Source organism: Crotalus tigris, unplaced genomic scaffold (genome assembly GCF_016545835.1).
Source record: "Crotalus tigris isolate CLP2741 ecotype Arizona unplaced genomic scaffold, ASM1654583v1 scf7180000018064.1731613, whole genome shotgun sequence".
In the NCBI taxonomy this organism is placed as follows: domain Eukaryota; kingdom Metazoa; phylum Chordata; class Lepidosauria; order Squamata; family Viperidae; genus Crotalus; species Crotalus tigris.
In genome coordinates this window covers 1553044-1566378 of record NW_024096804.1, presented here as the reverse complement: position 1 = coordinate 1566378, position 13335 = coordinate 1553044, and the positions used below count along the sequence as shown (strand labels likewise).

Here is a 13335-nt window from a genome sequence, read left to right as displayed (position 1 = left end):
TACATAATGCTAACTATTTTCTGCAGTATTTTCCTGATATCCTACTCAGAATAGTCCCCCAAATTAAATGCAATAACCATGACTTCACTCTGTTTAATGTCCTGATAGTTTTATTCAGATAATTGCAAAAAACATTTAAATTTAAAACTGTTTTATGTTATTATCCACTAAGTCAACTTCCAAGAGGTGTACTGTAGTAACAAAAGTTAAACTCATATTTTACATTATGTATTCAAGGATAGCCAGTTATATTTTTTATACATAAAGAAATACATCTATGGCATGGAATTGAAACTAAAATCTACATTGTTTAGTATAAAGATATAGCATTTTTAAAATGGAAATAATCCACAAGTGAGGCACTTTCTGAGAACAGTAGTGAAAAACAAATGGCATTAACCAAAATAAAATCACATTTCCCCCTCATTAAAAGGGGGAAAACTTTATATATAGGTTACATTGCAGCTCCCAATATAAAGTTTCTCCACTAGATCTTTTTCTATTCTCAAAACTAATGACAACTATTGAAATTAAGGATATTTGGGGCAAAATGCCATTTAATGCTATTTAAGTGGCACTTAATCACTGCACTAAAATGCATATGGACATTTTAACCACAGACTTGTAGTCATCACAGCAGAAGTGAAATTTGTGAATTGTAATTTTATGTAGAATAAATTAATAGAAACAATACGCATTACTCAAATGAGAGTTAAAATTTTCTTCTGCAAAGGCAGAATATGACCTACAGTAATTTAGAAGGAACAAAATATGTGAACCATCTCAACGTACACATCTTCTGAAATAGCTACCGTGGATGAAGATGGTTAAGAATGGTTCCATCCTTGTGTTTTAAGGTTAGCTTTCTCCAAGTTCAACCTGTGTCTCCAAATAGTCTTTGTAAGATACTGGATTGGGGAAGGATATTGTTGTTTTTAACCTTATATTCCAGCTGCCAACCTTACAGAAACATTGATTCAGATGTTATATCTTTACAGGCTGGCCTTGTATGAAAATTCATCATTGGATTTAAAGGAGAAATACGACAAACTTTCTGTGACCCCCTCCAAGAAACATGCCAAGAAAATAAATGTTCTGAGCTACTTATTTTTAAATGATACAAGAGAGTCTGGGTATTCATAGCTATTATTTGGGGACATTCTTCAAGAAAGTGTTCAGGCTTCCTAGTCTCTTCCCAAACTCTCCTCAATCAACAATGATCAGGTTTTGGGGGAAATGAGAATAAGGTCAATTAAAGAATATTTTAATCTCAGAGATTAATGTTCCAGAGAAAAACAATCTTAACTTTTTAAGGCTAGTCTATAACTATTTTTCTTGGAGCACATGTATGTGTGCATGAAAACATTAAAAAAAGTATTAATACTTGATTAATTTGCAATTGTAAACTTAATTATTACCCTTCCAAGAATGACATTTACCATTGAATTAGAAAGTATGAAATTGCAAATGCTAAATAGGAGGAATTGATCTCCACTGTAGAATCAAATGCCAGAAAATACCTTCTATAGATAGTCTAGTTTGTGAATGGGTACATTAGACATAGACATAAGGCTTGTCTATTTCATTTCTCTAGAACCCCCAAGGTCTTCCAAGCAAGCCAGCTGCAGCTTGCAAGCAAACTGTATGACTCATAAAGTTACTGTTTCGCTCTCTCCCACCTTCTTGCAGTTTCTTTCTTTCAATATCCTAATTTAGCAGGAAGAGAGAATTTTGTCACGACTGCTGAACTGTTTGAAACCAGAAATTCTTGCTGATCTGCTGCATATTTATGAGCAGATACTGGTATCATTTTACCTACCTGGTGGAAGATTATGCTAAATTAATGCTAGGACTTGTCAGAGTTTCTAAACCATGTCTGTCCAGCAGGTGGTGCCCAAGTAAAAGAGCTGTTTTCATGTAAAATAACCCCGGAAGAACTTTTCCAGGCCTAAAAATATCATTCAGCTATTTATCAAAACAAGCATCAGTATCAATTAAAAAGTGTTTGAACTGATGTTTTATAAAGTACAGCTTTTCATCATACTTTTCTGGACAAAGTAGGGTGAAAATATATAAAAAAACCATGAACAAGAAATGCATCCAACGTATAAACATTCACTGAAATGTATGATTAAACACTATTAAATAAACCTCATTAAATAATAGGAATCACTAGACTGTTAAAAATCTAATGGTTATTCTAAGAAGGAACTTTGCTTCAGTCCTATATTAAATTCCAAACATGTCCAGTTTTCAAAAAACAATATATATATTGGACCAATTTGTTACCTCGGATGATTTCAATGGGGGAAAAGAACCTAAAATCCTATAGTATTGTGTTCGTATTTAAATGCCTTTCCCAAGAACACAATTTATTCAATAATAAAGGATAATACTTGTTTACCAGAAAAGTGTTTAAGTGCACAATGAAATGAATGAAGGTGAATATATATGTCTTAGGATAATGTCCTCTGGTCCCGGTGACCAATCCAGATTGGATCCTGCAACACACTGAAATGCATGTATTCAGAAAAAGTATTAAAACATATAGAAATCCATGTGAAAAGCACTACAGGAACTGATGTATTAAGCTGATTAGGGCTCATCAGACATAGACTTGCTGTTTCTTAAAACATCTAAATATGTATGCGTGTATGTATATATGCACAGAGGTCCAAAGCACTCTTGATCAGCCAGCAAGTTCTTTTTGTGGCCATTTGTTGCCATGCCCCACTTTAATAAAAAACAGGATGCATTAGCCATTGCTATTCACAATTCATGCTGTTCTCATGTCATTAATGAAATAAAAATTAGGGATTTCTCTCTCTCCCTTCTGTCTGGGGAAAAAAATGAACAGTCTGCCTAGGCAACCAAGTTTAGCTGACTATTTGAAGCATGAAAGACATCCTATGCAAGCAGTTTTTAAAGATATAAAATGCAGGAAAGGCAACTTAAGTCACCTTAAATTATTTATTCTAGATAAAAGTACAAAACTAGAAAGAAGCTCTTAACTTCTATACTTATCAATATATTTCTCTTCTTTTCAATATGAAATAATACTTCAAGATGATCTATGTACACAATGTTGTCAGTTCAAGCTGTTGTATAAAATATAAATGCCCCTTTAAAAAGGTATTTCACACAGTGTTATGTACATTTGTTCAGTTTTGATGTCTGGGCTCTGGGAAACGTAGATTGTACAGTGGAAGTGGAACTGTATGATGGAACGTGATCCTAAGAAAACAAAATCAACATGTATATTTTTCTAAAGAAAGACAGATATTAAAAATTGTGAAATTTTAATTTTAATCCAAAAACGTATTAAAGACATATTTTACTCCATTCTCCACACCCTTTAACCTTCTTGAATGAATGACTGCTCCACTGCTTTAAACTTTTATTAATAAAAATCCTCTATGCTTAATTAGGTTATTATGCCATATGATAAGATAACATTTAGGAATTACCAGAAATGGCATTTAGAACACAGAGTCAAATGTTAAGTTAAATATATTCATTAATATGCTACAACTCAAAGACAAAATAAAATCCATTTTCATTCAACAAGAAATTAACTTTTTTTTCCTACCTGGACTACAGTTTGTCATATAGCATAAGTTTAACTTATGGTAGGTCAAATAAAAATAAAATAATGGAAACATATAAAGAAATAACTGGCACCAAGTTGAAACAGAGTCGTAAGTATATATTTTAAACAATTTCAAAGTGGTAATTTTTTCTTCCCAAACATCTGTCATCAACAATTTTAGGAGGAAATCCTAAAAGAAAATCTGCTGGCTGTGAGAAAGGGAGGGGTAAAATCTTACCATTATATTGAAATTAGAGTTATTTATATATAAAAATAAATGTTATGTTCTCATAAGAGCATTAGACAATTATATCTGTGCTTAACAAAACATTGGTCATTCAAGACTACAATAATTAATATTTTAAAGGCTTTCAGATTACCAGAATGTACAGAGGAAAATTAATACAAAAATGTAGTTGAAGGGAAATAAGACTGAAAATATTGATTTCTCTATTTGAATAAAAATATTAAGTATTTAAAACTGAGAAATACTATCACGGAATGTGCCTGGAAAACATGGTCCATAACTGCTGAGCTGGAAAGTGGAAGAAAGATTTAACAATTTGTACCGTATATTTTGTTAAATATAAACATTTGTTATTTGTACATAAAACTGCTTCCCAAAACTATTTATAAGTAATTTAGTTGCACTGAAAATCAATTTATTTTTTTCATATCTGCCAAGATATTAACTTCCTTTAGTTTTCAATCAGCTTTCCCTAGTGCAGTTTTAGTTAAGTTTTCTGCCAAATGCATTATTTCAAAAGAACGTCCCCCATCCCATCACTTATACCACAAAATGTACAGAGTGCTGAAGTATGGACTGCAGTTTATACTTCTTTCCAAGACCAATTGGAAGAAAAGGCTTTCAGATTGCATGAACTCCTTCACCACTTGTCCTATGCGCTTAAAAAGTAGATTAGGCATGGCTTGCATTGGTCAAATGCAACAGTTCTTGACACGTCTTCCACAAGAGGCCTTTCCTACAGGGTGGGTTTTCCCTTCTGCATGCCAAGAGCTTCCATGAATTAGATACTTCCCAGCAATAAACACTTGTCAGCCCATTTTTGCAGTAGACTGCTTCATCCTGCAGCTTTATGTTTTCCTCCACAGCATCCACAGATTTCGCCACAGTGGTGGCACGCTCTTAGCGGGAGGTAGCAGCACATACATGGCGCAATGAACGACAAAGTGACAAGGGCGAGCCAGCGTAAGCAGAACTTGTCGTCACTCGTGTCGCAGGAGCAAGGGTCAGAGAAATCCCCCTCAGAGTCTGACATGCAGTGGTAGAGCATGCTCTCGGCACAAAGCATGCAGCTAACTTGGTATATGCATCTTCTAATCGGGTCTGGAGCATCTTGGCATTTGCCCCGGCTGTTCTCCTCATGGTTAAACCTCTCTTGACAGTATATGCAGCGAGAGCGCTCACCATCCTCTTTCCTTTTTTTGGATTTTTTTAATTTGATAGAAGAAGGCTGTGTTTTGAGTACCACAGAACTCTTACAATCTTTTAGGGAGTTCAGTTTAGGTTCATCTCCAGATGGGTAGAGATAGTCCGATTTTTTATGGTCTGCTTTGGGGCAGTGCAGCGAGGAATCTATTTCATCCCTATCCAAGTCATTTTTCCACATATCAGGATGCCTATAGTCTGCATAGCGACGTATTAGAATATCACGAGGGTTTATCCGAACAATTTCTTCTTCATCCTGAAAAGTGACGCTCCTGACTGATTTCTGGGGTACCTACAAAAGAGGAGAGGACACAGAAGAGAAAAGAGAGGCCTTTAATATTACACATAACCATACTGATGATTGAGTGTGTTACTTCAAACAAGCAAAAGTATCCAGTCACAACACCTTATGTCTCAGGAGAATCTGCACAATTTATTGAATATATCTGTCATATTTAATGTTTATTCAACAGTACAAATAACCAAGCGCTGCAGTGCTGATAATCCTTATATTAAGTTCACATTCTTTCTCATAGAAAACATTTTAAAATAAGGGACATGTCTAAATGTTAAAAATTAACAAGAAAAGGATTATTCTGAAACACATTTTTTTAACGTTCATATGAATTCCTTGAAGGCATCTAAAAATTAGATTGGGATCGCATCAAGCTGCGGATGATATGCAGTTCTAACATTATTTTAAACTGAAGGAAATGGTGGGAACACCCCCCCCCCGTGAATATCTGGAAATAGGAAGAAGGGTGAATAATCTGAAGCTTAATCAAGCCAGTTTCTCTGCAGATAATAATTGACATCTATACCCGATGCATTTGCATTTCCCTTAAAAATCCAAATATGCAACTGGGAAGTATTCCTGGATTTGGCTCTTTTCACTGGAAGAGGAGACATCAATGGCATTTATAGCTTGGACTCCTTGCCAAATGTAGTCTTATTTAATGAATTTAATTGCACTGGTGACAGAAGTTCTGGTTACATCCCAGCTGAATGCACTGTATAGGAGGCTATCCTTTAAAACAGTGCACAAATTTCAACTCTGCATGTGTTTGAGTATATGTATTTCTGTTATAATTATATAGACAACCAATTCATGTCTGGAGCCAATCTGATATTGGTATTGACAATCTGAAAGTAAGCTTATACTACAGCACTCAAGATTCTACTTTCCATTCCATCTGTGAAAGTTATCAAGTTGACTGTTGAGCACAGAGCAACTGTTTCTGTGATAATCCTGGAATGACCTTTCATCCCCCCAAATCCATATGGTTTCTCTTTTGCTTTTTAAGTACTGCTCTGCATTCCAATGATTTTATTATTATATTCAATAATTGTTTTATCTACTGCTGTTATTTTGAGGGTATTAACTGCTTTTCTGTTATATTCTTTTAAACAGGAATGGGAAATCTGTTCAATAAAGAATAGTAAACAAAAAGTAGAGAAAAATTCAGTAACTGTGTGTACACAGAACATTAATTTAAGAAAATTTATGTGACTGCCAATATAAACTCTCAGTGAGTCTGGGCAGCTTACAAAGATAAAAACCTATCATAAAAAAACAATAAAAAGCAATGACCCCCCCCCATCCCCCTGGTGACAACAATCAAAAATTAAATGTACATGTCATTTAGGCATGGCAAGCAAAATCTGATAATAATAAGGGCAGAATCCAGTTTTGCATGAGTGGAAGCTGCATATCAGTATTTCCTTTTCCCCACCCTGTAGGTCCATGGTGGCACACCTGTGGCATGCAGAGCCCTCTCTTTGGGCACGCAAGCCGTCGCCCCAGTCCTAGGCCTTCAGCTGGGTTTTATAAAACCTTTTTGCTTTTGGCCTCCACTGCCGTGTACAAAAATAAAAAGATTTAATCAATCAATTTCAACTCGCAGGGAAAAAAAAGATCTTGCAAAGTTGGAATTGATTGATTGAACTTTTCAGTCCCACCCAATCTGCCTTTACCACCACAGCCATGCCCACCCAACTGGCCACACCCACCAAATGGGCCACACCCACCCAGCACCCGACAATACATAAGTGGGTTTGGGGTTGCAGTTTGGGCACTCGGTCTCTAAAAAGTTTGCCATCACTGCTATAGGTCTTGTACATGTTCAATATCTGAGGGATAAAAACCACCAGTAAAAATCTAATTCAGTGAAAGAAACCATCTAATTTTGCTCAACGTCCACAATTTTGAAGCACACAATTCTCAAACACAAGACGATTCAGAAAGGGTTTTTTTTTTTTTCATTTGATTTCTTCTACATTTGTAGCACTACAATTTCAAACCTCCACTGCCAGATTAGGAAGGCTGAAAGAAAGAATTTAGTCTTAAGTGATTCATGTTGAGCTAAGCCTACAACGTTCCTTGTGAACGTGAACATTAAATCATATTGCAGAGGTAAGGTTTGGTGCAGGTGCAGATATAAAAGTAACCTTGCAGCTCAGGCCTGATTTATTTCAAAATGCTTTTAGAAGGGAAAAAAAAAACCCTTGATTACTTGAAGTACTTGCTTAATAAATACATTAACACTTGTGGTAGGAACTGTAGCCAGGACCGAAGAAGTTGTTCACTTTGCTGGCATCCAATGGAAATCCACAAAACCGAGACAGAAATAGCCTTCTAAAGGATTGGCTGGTGATGACAGAAACATCTTTCACTAAGTAAGTTTGCTATAACTTATTTTATGAGCAAAGATTAAAAAGCAAATAGCCGTCTCCCATCCCTGCCAAAGGCAAAGACAAGATGCTCTATTATAGGGCAGAGCAACCTTATGTTGGAATATTTGAGATTCACGATGACTTACTTGGCTAAAACTAATGAAAACTGCAATTGGTCACTCTTCCCAAATGGTTTAAATCAGGGGTCTTCAAACTTGGCAGCTTTGACTTGTGGACTTCAACTTCCAGAATTCCTCAGCCAGCCCTGAAGTCCACAAGTCTTACAGTTGCCAAGTTTGAAGACCCCTGGTTTAAACTCTCTTTATAATGAGCAAGCTAAATATGGAATTCTTTGGAATCTAATTCAAGTTCCATTCTCAGTTAAAGCAGAGCATGCAAATCAAAAGTTTTGTTACAGATACTGTAGTTCCGAATTTTAATTACAGAGTAGTTCAGTCATTACTTCGGAAAGTGTGCATGGTAACAAAAGGATCATTTGATTCATGGATGGAAATTGGCTTACAATTCTGTTCAGAATCATATAGCCAGCATAAGTTCTTATAAATACAATAGACACTTGTTCAATCTATGGAAGTATGATCGTCACCCAAGAACATAGTTTGTTTAGATTTGAATACACTCAATCAGATAAAACAATGTGCGAGAACTTCCACCATGCTTTGGCATAAGCAGATGCAAGAGAAATGAAACATAGCACCACTATAGAAATATATCCTTATCTTTAAAGACTTATTTCCTCAAGTTTTTTTGTCATTGGAAAAGACTGCTTATCAGCTTAAAACCAAAAGAGGGAGCCAGCGTTGTCGGAGGACACTTCCATGGTCATGTGACCAGCATAATTATATGCAAAAGCACACAAAATGCTGTTTCCTTCCCACCTAAGTGTACCTAAGTATCTAGCATAATTATATGCAAAAGCACACAAAATGCTGTTTCCTTCCCACCTTAGTGTACCTAAGTATCTACTCACATGCATGCTTATGAACTTTTTAGGTGGACAGGAGTTGGGGCAAGTAACGGGAGCTCACCCTGTCATTCAGGTCTTCAACTGGGCTGTCAGCTTTGCAGCTGACAAGCTCAACATCTTTAATCTCTGAGCCACTGCATGTCCCACAGCTTGGGAGGGGGAAGGTGAGGGAAAAAACAATATCTGTCATAGAAAGTGGGTAGAGGAATCTTCAATGCATCAATTAATTATGTAAACCAGAGAAGCGAGTTCAAAGCATCTGCTTCTGCTGTTAAACAAACAACAGTTATTCATTAGGGCCAAATCATTGCGAGAATGATAATTTGTTTAAAAGCAGAAACTTCCAATCTCTTTCCTGACATTTCACATCATTGCAGGGAAACCTCTATTCTATTACGTCTGACCTGGAACAGTGATATTGCTAGATAAAATTCTGGTGGCATTTCAGAGGTATCTTTTGACACATTCAATATACAAGTTGCTTTTCATGGATTACCTGGTTTGGCTGGTTGTGGAAGTACAATCTTCTGGTGTTCAAATCTTCAAAGACCAAGGGTCTTATACATAAGTTTTTGTGAGGATCATTGCTTGCTAGAGATTCATGTTCGAAAATCGGATCTTTCATTAGCAAACTTGATGTATTTTCTGGAATTGCCTGGAAAAATTTATAGATTAAAATACATAGTTAGGGTTTTTTCTCTTCACTTCCCCTATATAAAATTAAGTCCACCACAATGTTGTTTAGAACTTCAGTTAGAGGGTTGCACATGATACTTAAAGTACCCATTTCATACATAATTAAAAATGCACCATACTTTATTAAAATAATGTACATATTATTTTAAATAAATGGAGGTAGCATTTATGCAGCATCAAAATAAAATTGTAATGAATACACTGAAAGTCCTTTGACATTCAAAGGAGTGAAAGAGGAAGCAAAGAAGAAGACAAGTTAATTTGAGGCTATCACTCCTTAAAGGTACATGCTCAGTGGACAAAATCTAGTTTATCAGAGATGCAGGAAAGGAAGCAACCGTTCAGATCTACAAATATCAAGGCCGCACAATATGGATATATGACCATACAGCTTTTCTTATATTTTTTTTTTTTTTATTAAAAGTTTTATAAATTTTACAAAAAAAAAACAAGAACAATACAGAACAAAAAACAACATATACAAAAGAAAAAAGAAATTAAACAATACATATAAAAAAAACCCCCCACCCCACACCCCTCCCAAAAACCCTCCCTTCCCCCCCCCTGAGCTTCCCAGAGCAGAATATAGGCTTAAGAAATAATAATAATAAAAAAAAAAAAAATAAAAATAAAAATTAAATTAAAAACTTTATATTTATATATATAAAAAAGATATCTATAATATATATAAAAATAAAACTTATGAAAAAGCTATATAATATTTTTGTATACCCAATCTAAATTGTATAAATTTTATCCATTTGTCCCAGATAGCAAAAAACTTCTCTTGCGTTTGTTGCTTTAAGAAAGCCGAAATCTTTGCCATTTCTGCCAGATAAGCTACTTTAAAAAACCATTCCTGCAATGTAGGCAAAGATTCCTTCTTCCAATATTGTCCAACTAACAGCCTCGCGGCTGTGATCAAGTTTAACATCAATACAACCTCCTTTGTATCACAATCTGTAACAATACCTAACAAAAATAATTGCGGAGTAAATTTTACCCTCCTTCTAAAAATTCTCTGGATATTCCACCATATTTTGATCCAAAATGCTTTTATCTCTCTACATGACCACCAAATATGATAATAGGAAGCCTCCTTATAACCACATCTCCAACATTTAGGTTGCACGTCAGGGTACATGTAAGACATTTTTTGTGGATCAAGGTGCCATCTATAAAACATTTTATAAAAATTCTCCCTTAGATTCTGTGCTTGAGTAAATTTGACATTTCTCACCCAAATAGTTTCCCAGGTGTCCAATGAAACTGGCTCACCAAAGTTCTGCGCCCATCTAATCATACAATCTTTAATTAGTTCCGTTTCTGAGTCCAATTCAACTAAAACCCCATAAATTCTCTTAATGTGGGTTTGTCTTTGATCCTTCAGTTGCTTAATAAGATTTTCATCTTCTCTAAGAAAACCCACCTTACAATCCATCTTCCATCTATCTAGTAGTTGCCTATATTGGAACCAAGAATAAGTAAAATTTTCTTGTGCTAATTCTTCCCGTGATTTTAATTGCCAGTTTTGTCCATCCCATTTAAGTAACTGTCTGTAAGACACCATATCCATTTTAACCCCTCTTTTTATTCCTTCTATCGCATGCCAAGGTATAGCCCATAATGGTACTTTAAAATCACTTTTATAATATTTTCTCCAAATCCTAAGTAAAGAAATTCTTAAAATATGAGATTTAAAAGCCCAATCTATTTTTTTATTAAATATTAAATAGGCATGCCACCCATAAAGTAAATCCCATCCCTCTAGATAAAGTATCTCAGAATTTGTCAAATTTACCCAGTCACTAATTAATGTTAAAACCACCGCATCATAATATAATTTCAAATTTGGTACCTTGAGTCCGCCCCTCTCACGGAAGTCTTGCATAATTTTGAACTTAACCCTTGGTTTTTTCCCTGCCCAAATAAATTTATTGAGACCCTTCTGCCACTCATTTAAATTAATCTCATTTTTCAAAATTGGTAACATTTGAAACAAAAAAAGAAACTTGGGTAGAATATTTCTAGCTTTTCTTATATTTGTTACATAGAAAACTGCTCTACAACTGAATGAGTATTAATCATTTTTCCAAGCCCTGATTAGCATTATGACTGTTTTGCTTGACAATCAAGAATATCAATCAAGATTTCCTCTTGTTCTAATAGCCAGTAGTGGAGTAGAATGATATAGTTAAGTCTCAATTCTGCAGAACAGAGAGTAGAGATCTAGATATTACTATAAGTAGAACAAACATTTCCATTATAACTATTGTAACTCTATAAGGTTGATAGCTTTAGGAATTTAGGCTATTTTTGGATAAATGTCTTGATCGTGTCTTAGTATATAAGACATCGCCAGGCAAAGTCCATGTTCAAAGAATATTATATACTTGCCAGCACTTTCATAAAAATGAGAGATTTTCAGTTATTATAATAATCTAAAGTATTTATTGTATGACCAACACGCTTCAAAATTTAATATGGTCTTTTTAAGTTCTGAGAAAACTCTATTAATTCAATAGAAGCTAATACTTTAATCAATTCAGTGTTGTCCAACATCCATATTGCAGAACTGAACCCAACCTTTGTAGTAAAAGTGTTAGCTGTAATTTAAGATAAAGAGGCAATTCAAATAATCTCTCTTTCCTTTAACACAACTTTCTTTGAAAAAAATGATTGAAGTGGAGATTAATTAGGTAAGCCCCCCCCCCTCCCATAACTCCCCCTTTACGGTTTCATACAGAAATGGGATAGAAATGTAATGCCTATAAACAAATAGAATAGACATAATGTATTCCATGGACAAAGAGAACATTTACTTTTGTTTTAAATATCATTTGGAAAATGATTTTAAGTTTAAAACATAGATATATACACACTGGCAATGGGGGGGGGGAGAATGGAAAGGAAAAAAGTCAACAACATATTCCAAATATACCCAATCCTTTTTATCTTAAATAAATATGGTAATGAATACAATAGAGCATAAAATGTTTTTTTTAAAAAAATTAAAAAGAAATGGAGGGAGTCAAACATCATACAGATCAGGGATATCTTATTTTATTAGATGAAAAGTAAAGAAGTATGGTTTACAATTAATGCTTCACAAAAAAAGGCCATTCGTTTAAAAGAGGGGAACAGAAGTTTTCTCTCACATTCCTGCAACATTTGCTCCAAAATGCACATGAACTTTCAGAATAGATTTGGGGATGCGTGGAAGAGCTTCGAGAAAAAATAAAGGAGAAGGAAGTTCCATTCAGAAAACAGAAGTCTTGTGAAAGGCTGTGAACTTAAATTTTCCAAGGAAGGAATGTTGAAAACATTAAAAAACTGCTATCAAACCAAGAGAATGAGAAAGATAAAACAGGGTTTCTAGCACACCAGAGGTAGGAAAAGTGCCAAGTTTATAATGCCAAGACACTATAAGCCTTAACCACCAAAAAGCCAAATTATTTGAAGGGGTTTTAGACATGGCATAAGGGTTCTTCAATAGATGTGTAATGATGAATTTCTGAGATACTTCAGTCAAATTCTTGTCAATTCAAGAATATATGAGCACCAAGTCTACATTTTATAACAGAACTAGTGATATGAAAGTCACCTGTTCCATCAATTACTGAAGTGTCTTTATAGTAGCATTCATGCTGTTAACAGAGAAGTTAGCTACATAAATTATGAATCAATTCCACCGTGATATGGGCTGTTTTGTAGGGCTGTGCAATCCATTTGGAGGTGCACTGATCAAAGCTGCACTGAAGCCTGTTCTCTATGCTCTGAATGTGTGTATCCCCAAAGGGCACTTCATTTGCAATTGCCACTGAAGTAAAGCTGTACCAAACTGAAAAATAGCTGCCATCAGGAAATAAGTATTCAGGGTGGGGAATTCTGCACTATCTGTATAAAAATGATTTTTTCACAATTTCTGTTCTCCCAGAA

The 13335-nt window shown here is 34.8% G+C and overlaps 1 protein-coding gene across 1 annotated transcript in view; it reads right to left on the bottom strand.

Annotated features, from left to right (window-relative positions):
• Nucleotides 1–1355: 1355 nt before the first annotated feature.
• The window catches only part of SPRED1 (sprouty related EVH1 domain containing 1), a 101367-nt gene continuing 89387 nt past the window's right edge, over nucleotides 1356–13335 (bottom strand). Inside the window, exons 5-6 of the mRNA XM_039347332.1 lie at nucleotides 9197–9355; nucleotides 1356–5331 (exon numbers count right to left, since the gene is read on the bottom strand). Of these exons, the coding sequence (XP_039203266.1) occupies nucleotides 4672–5331; nucleotides 9197–9355 (819 nt within the window). The 3' untranslated portion in view covers nucleotides 1356–4671. The remainder of the gene's footprint in view (nucleotides 5332–9196; nucleotides 9356–13335) is intronic.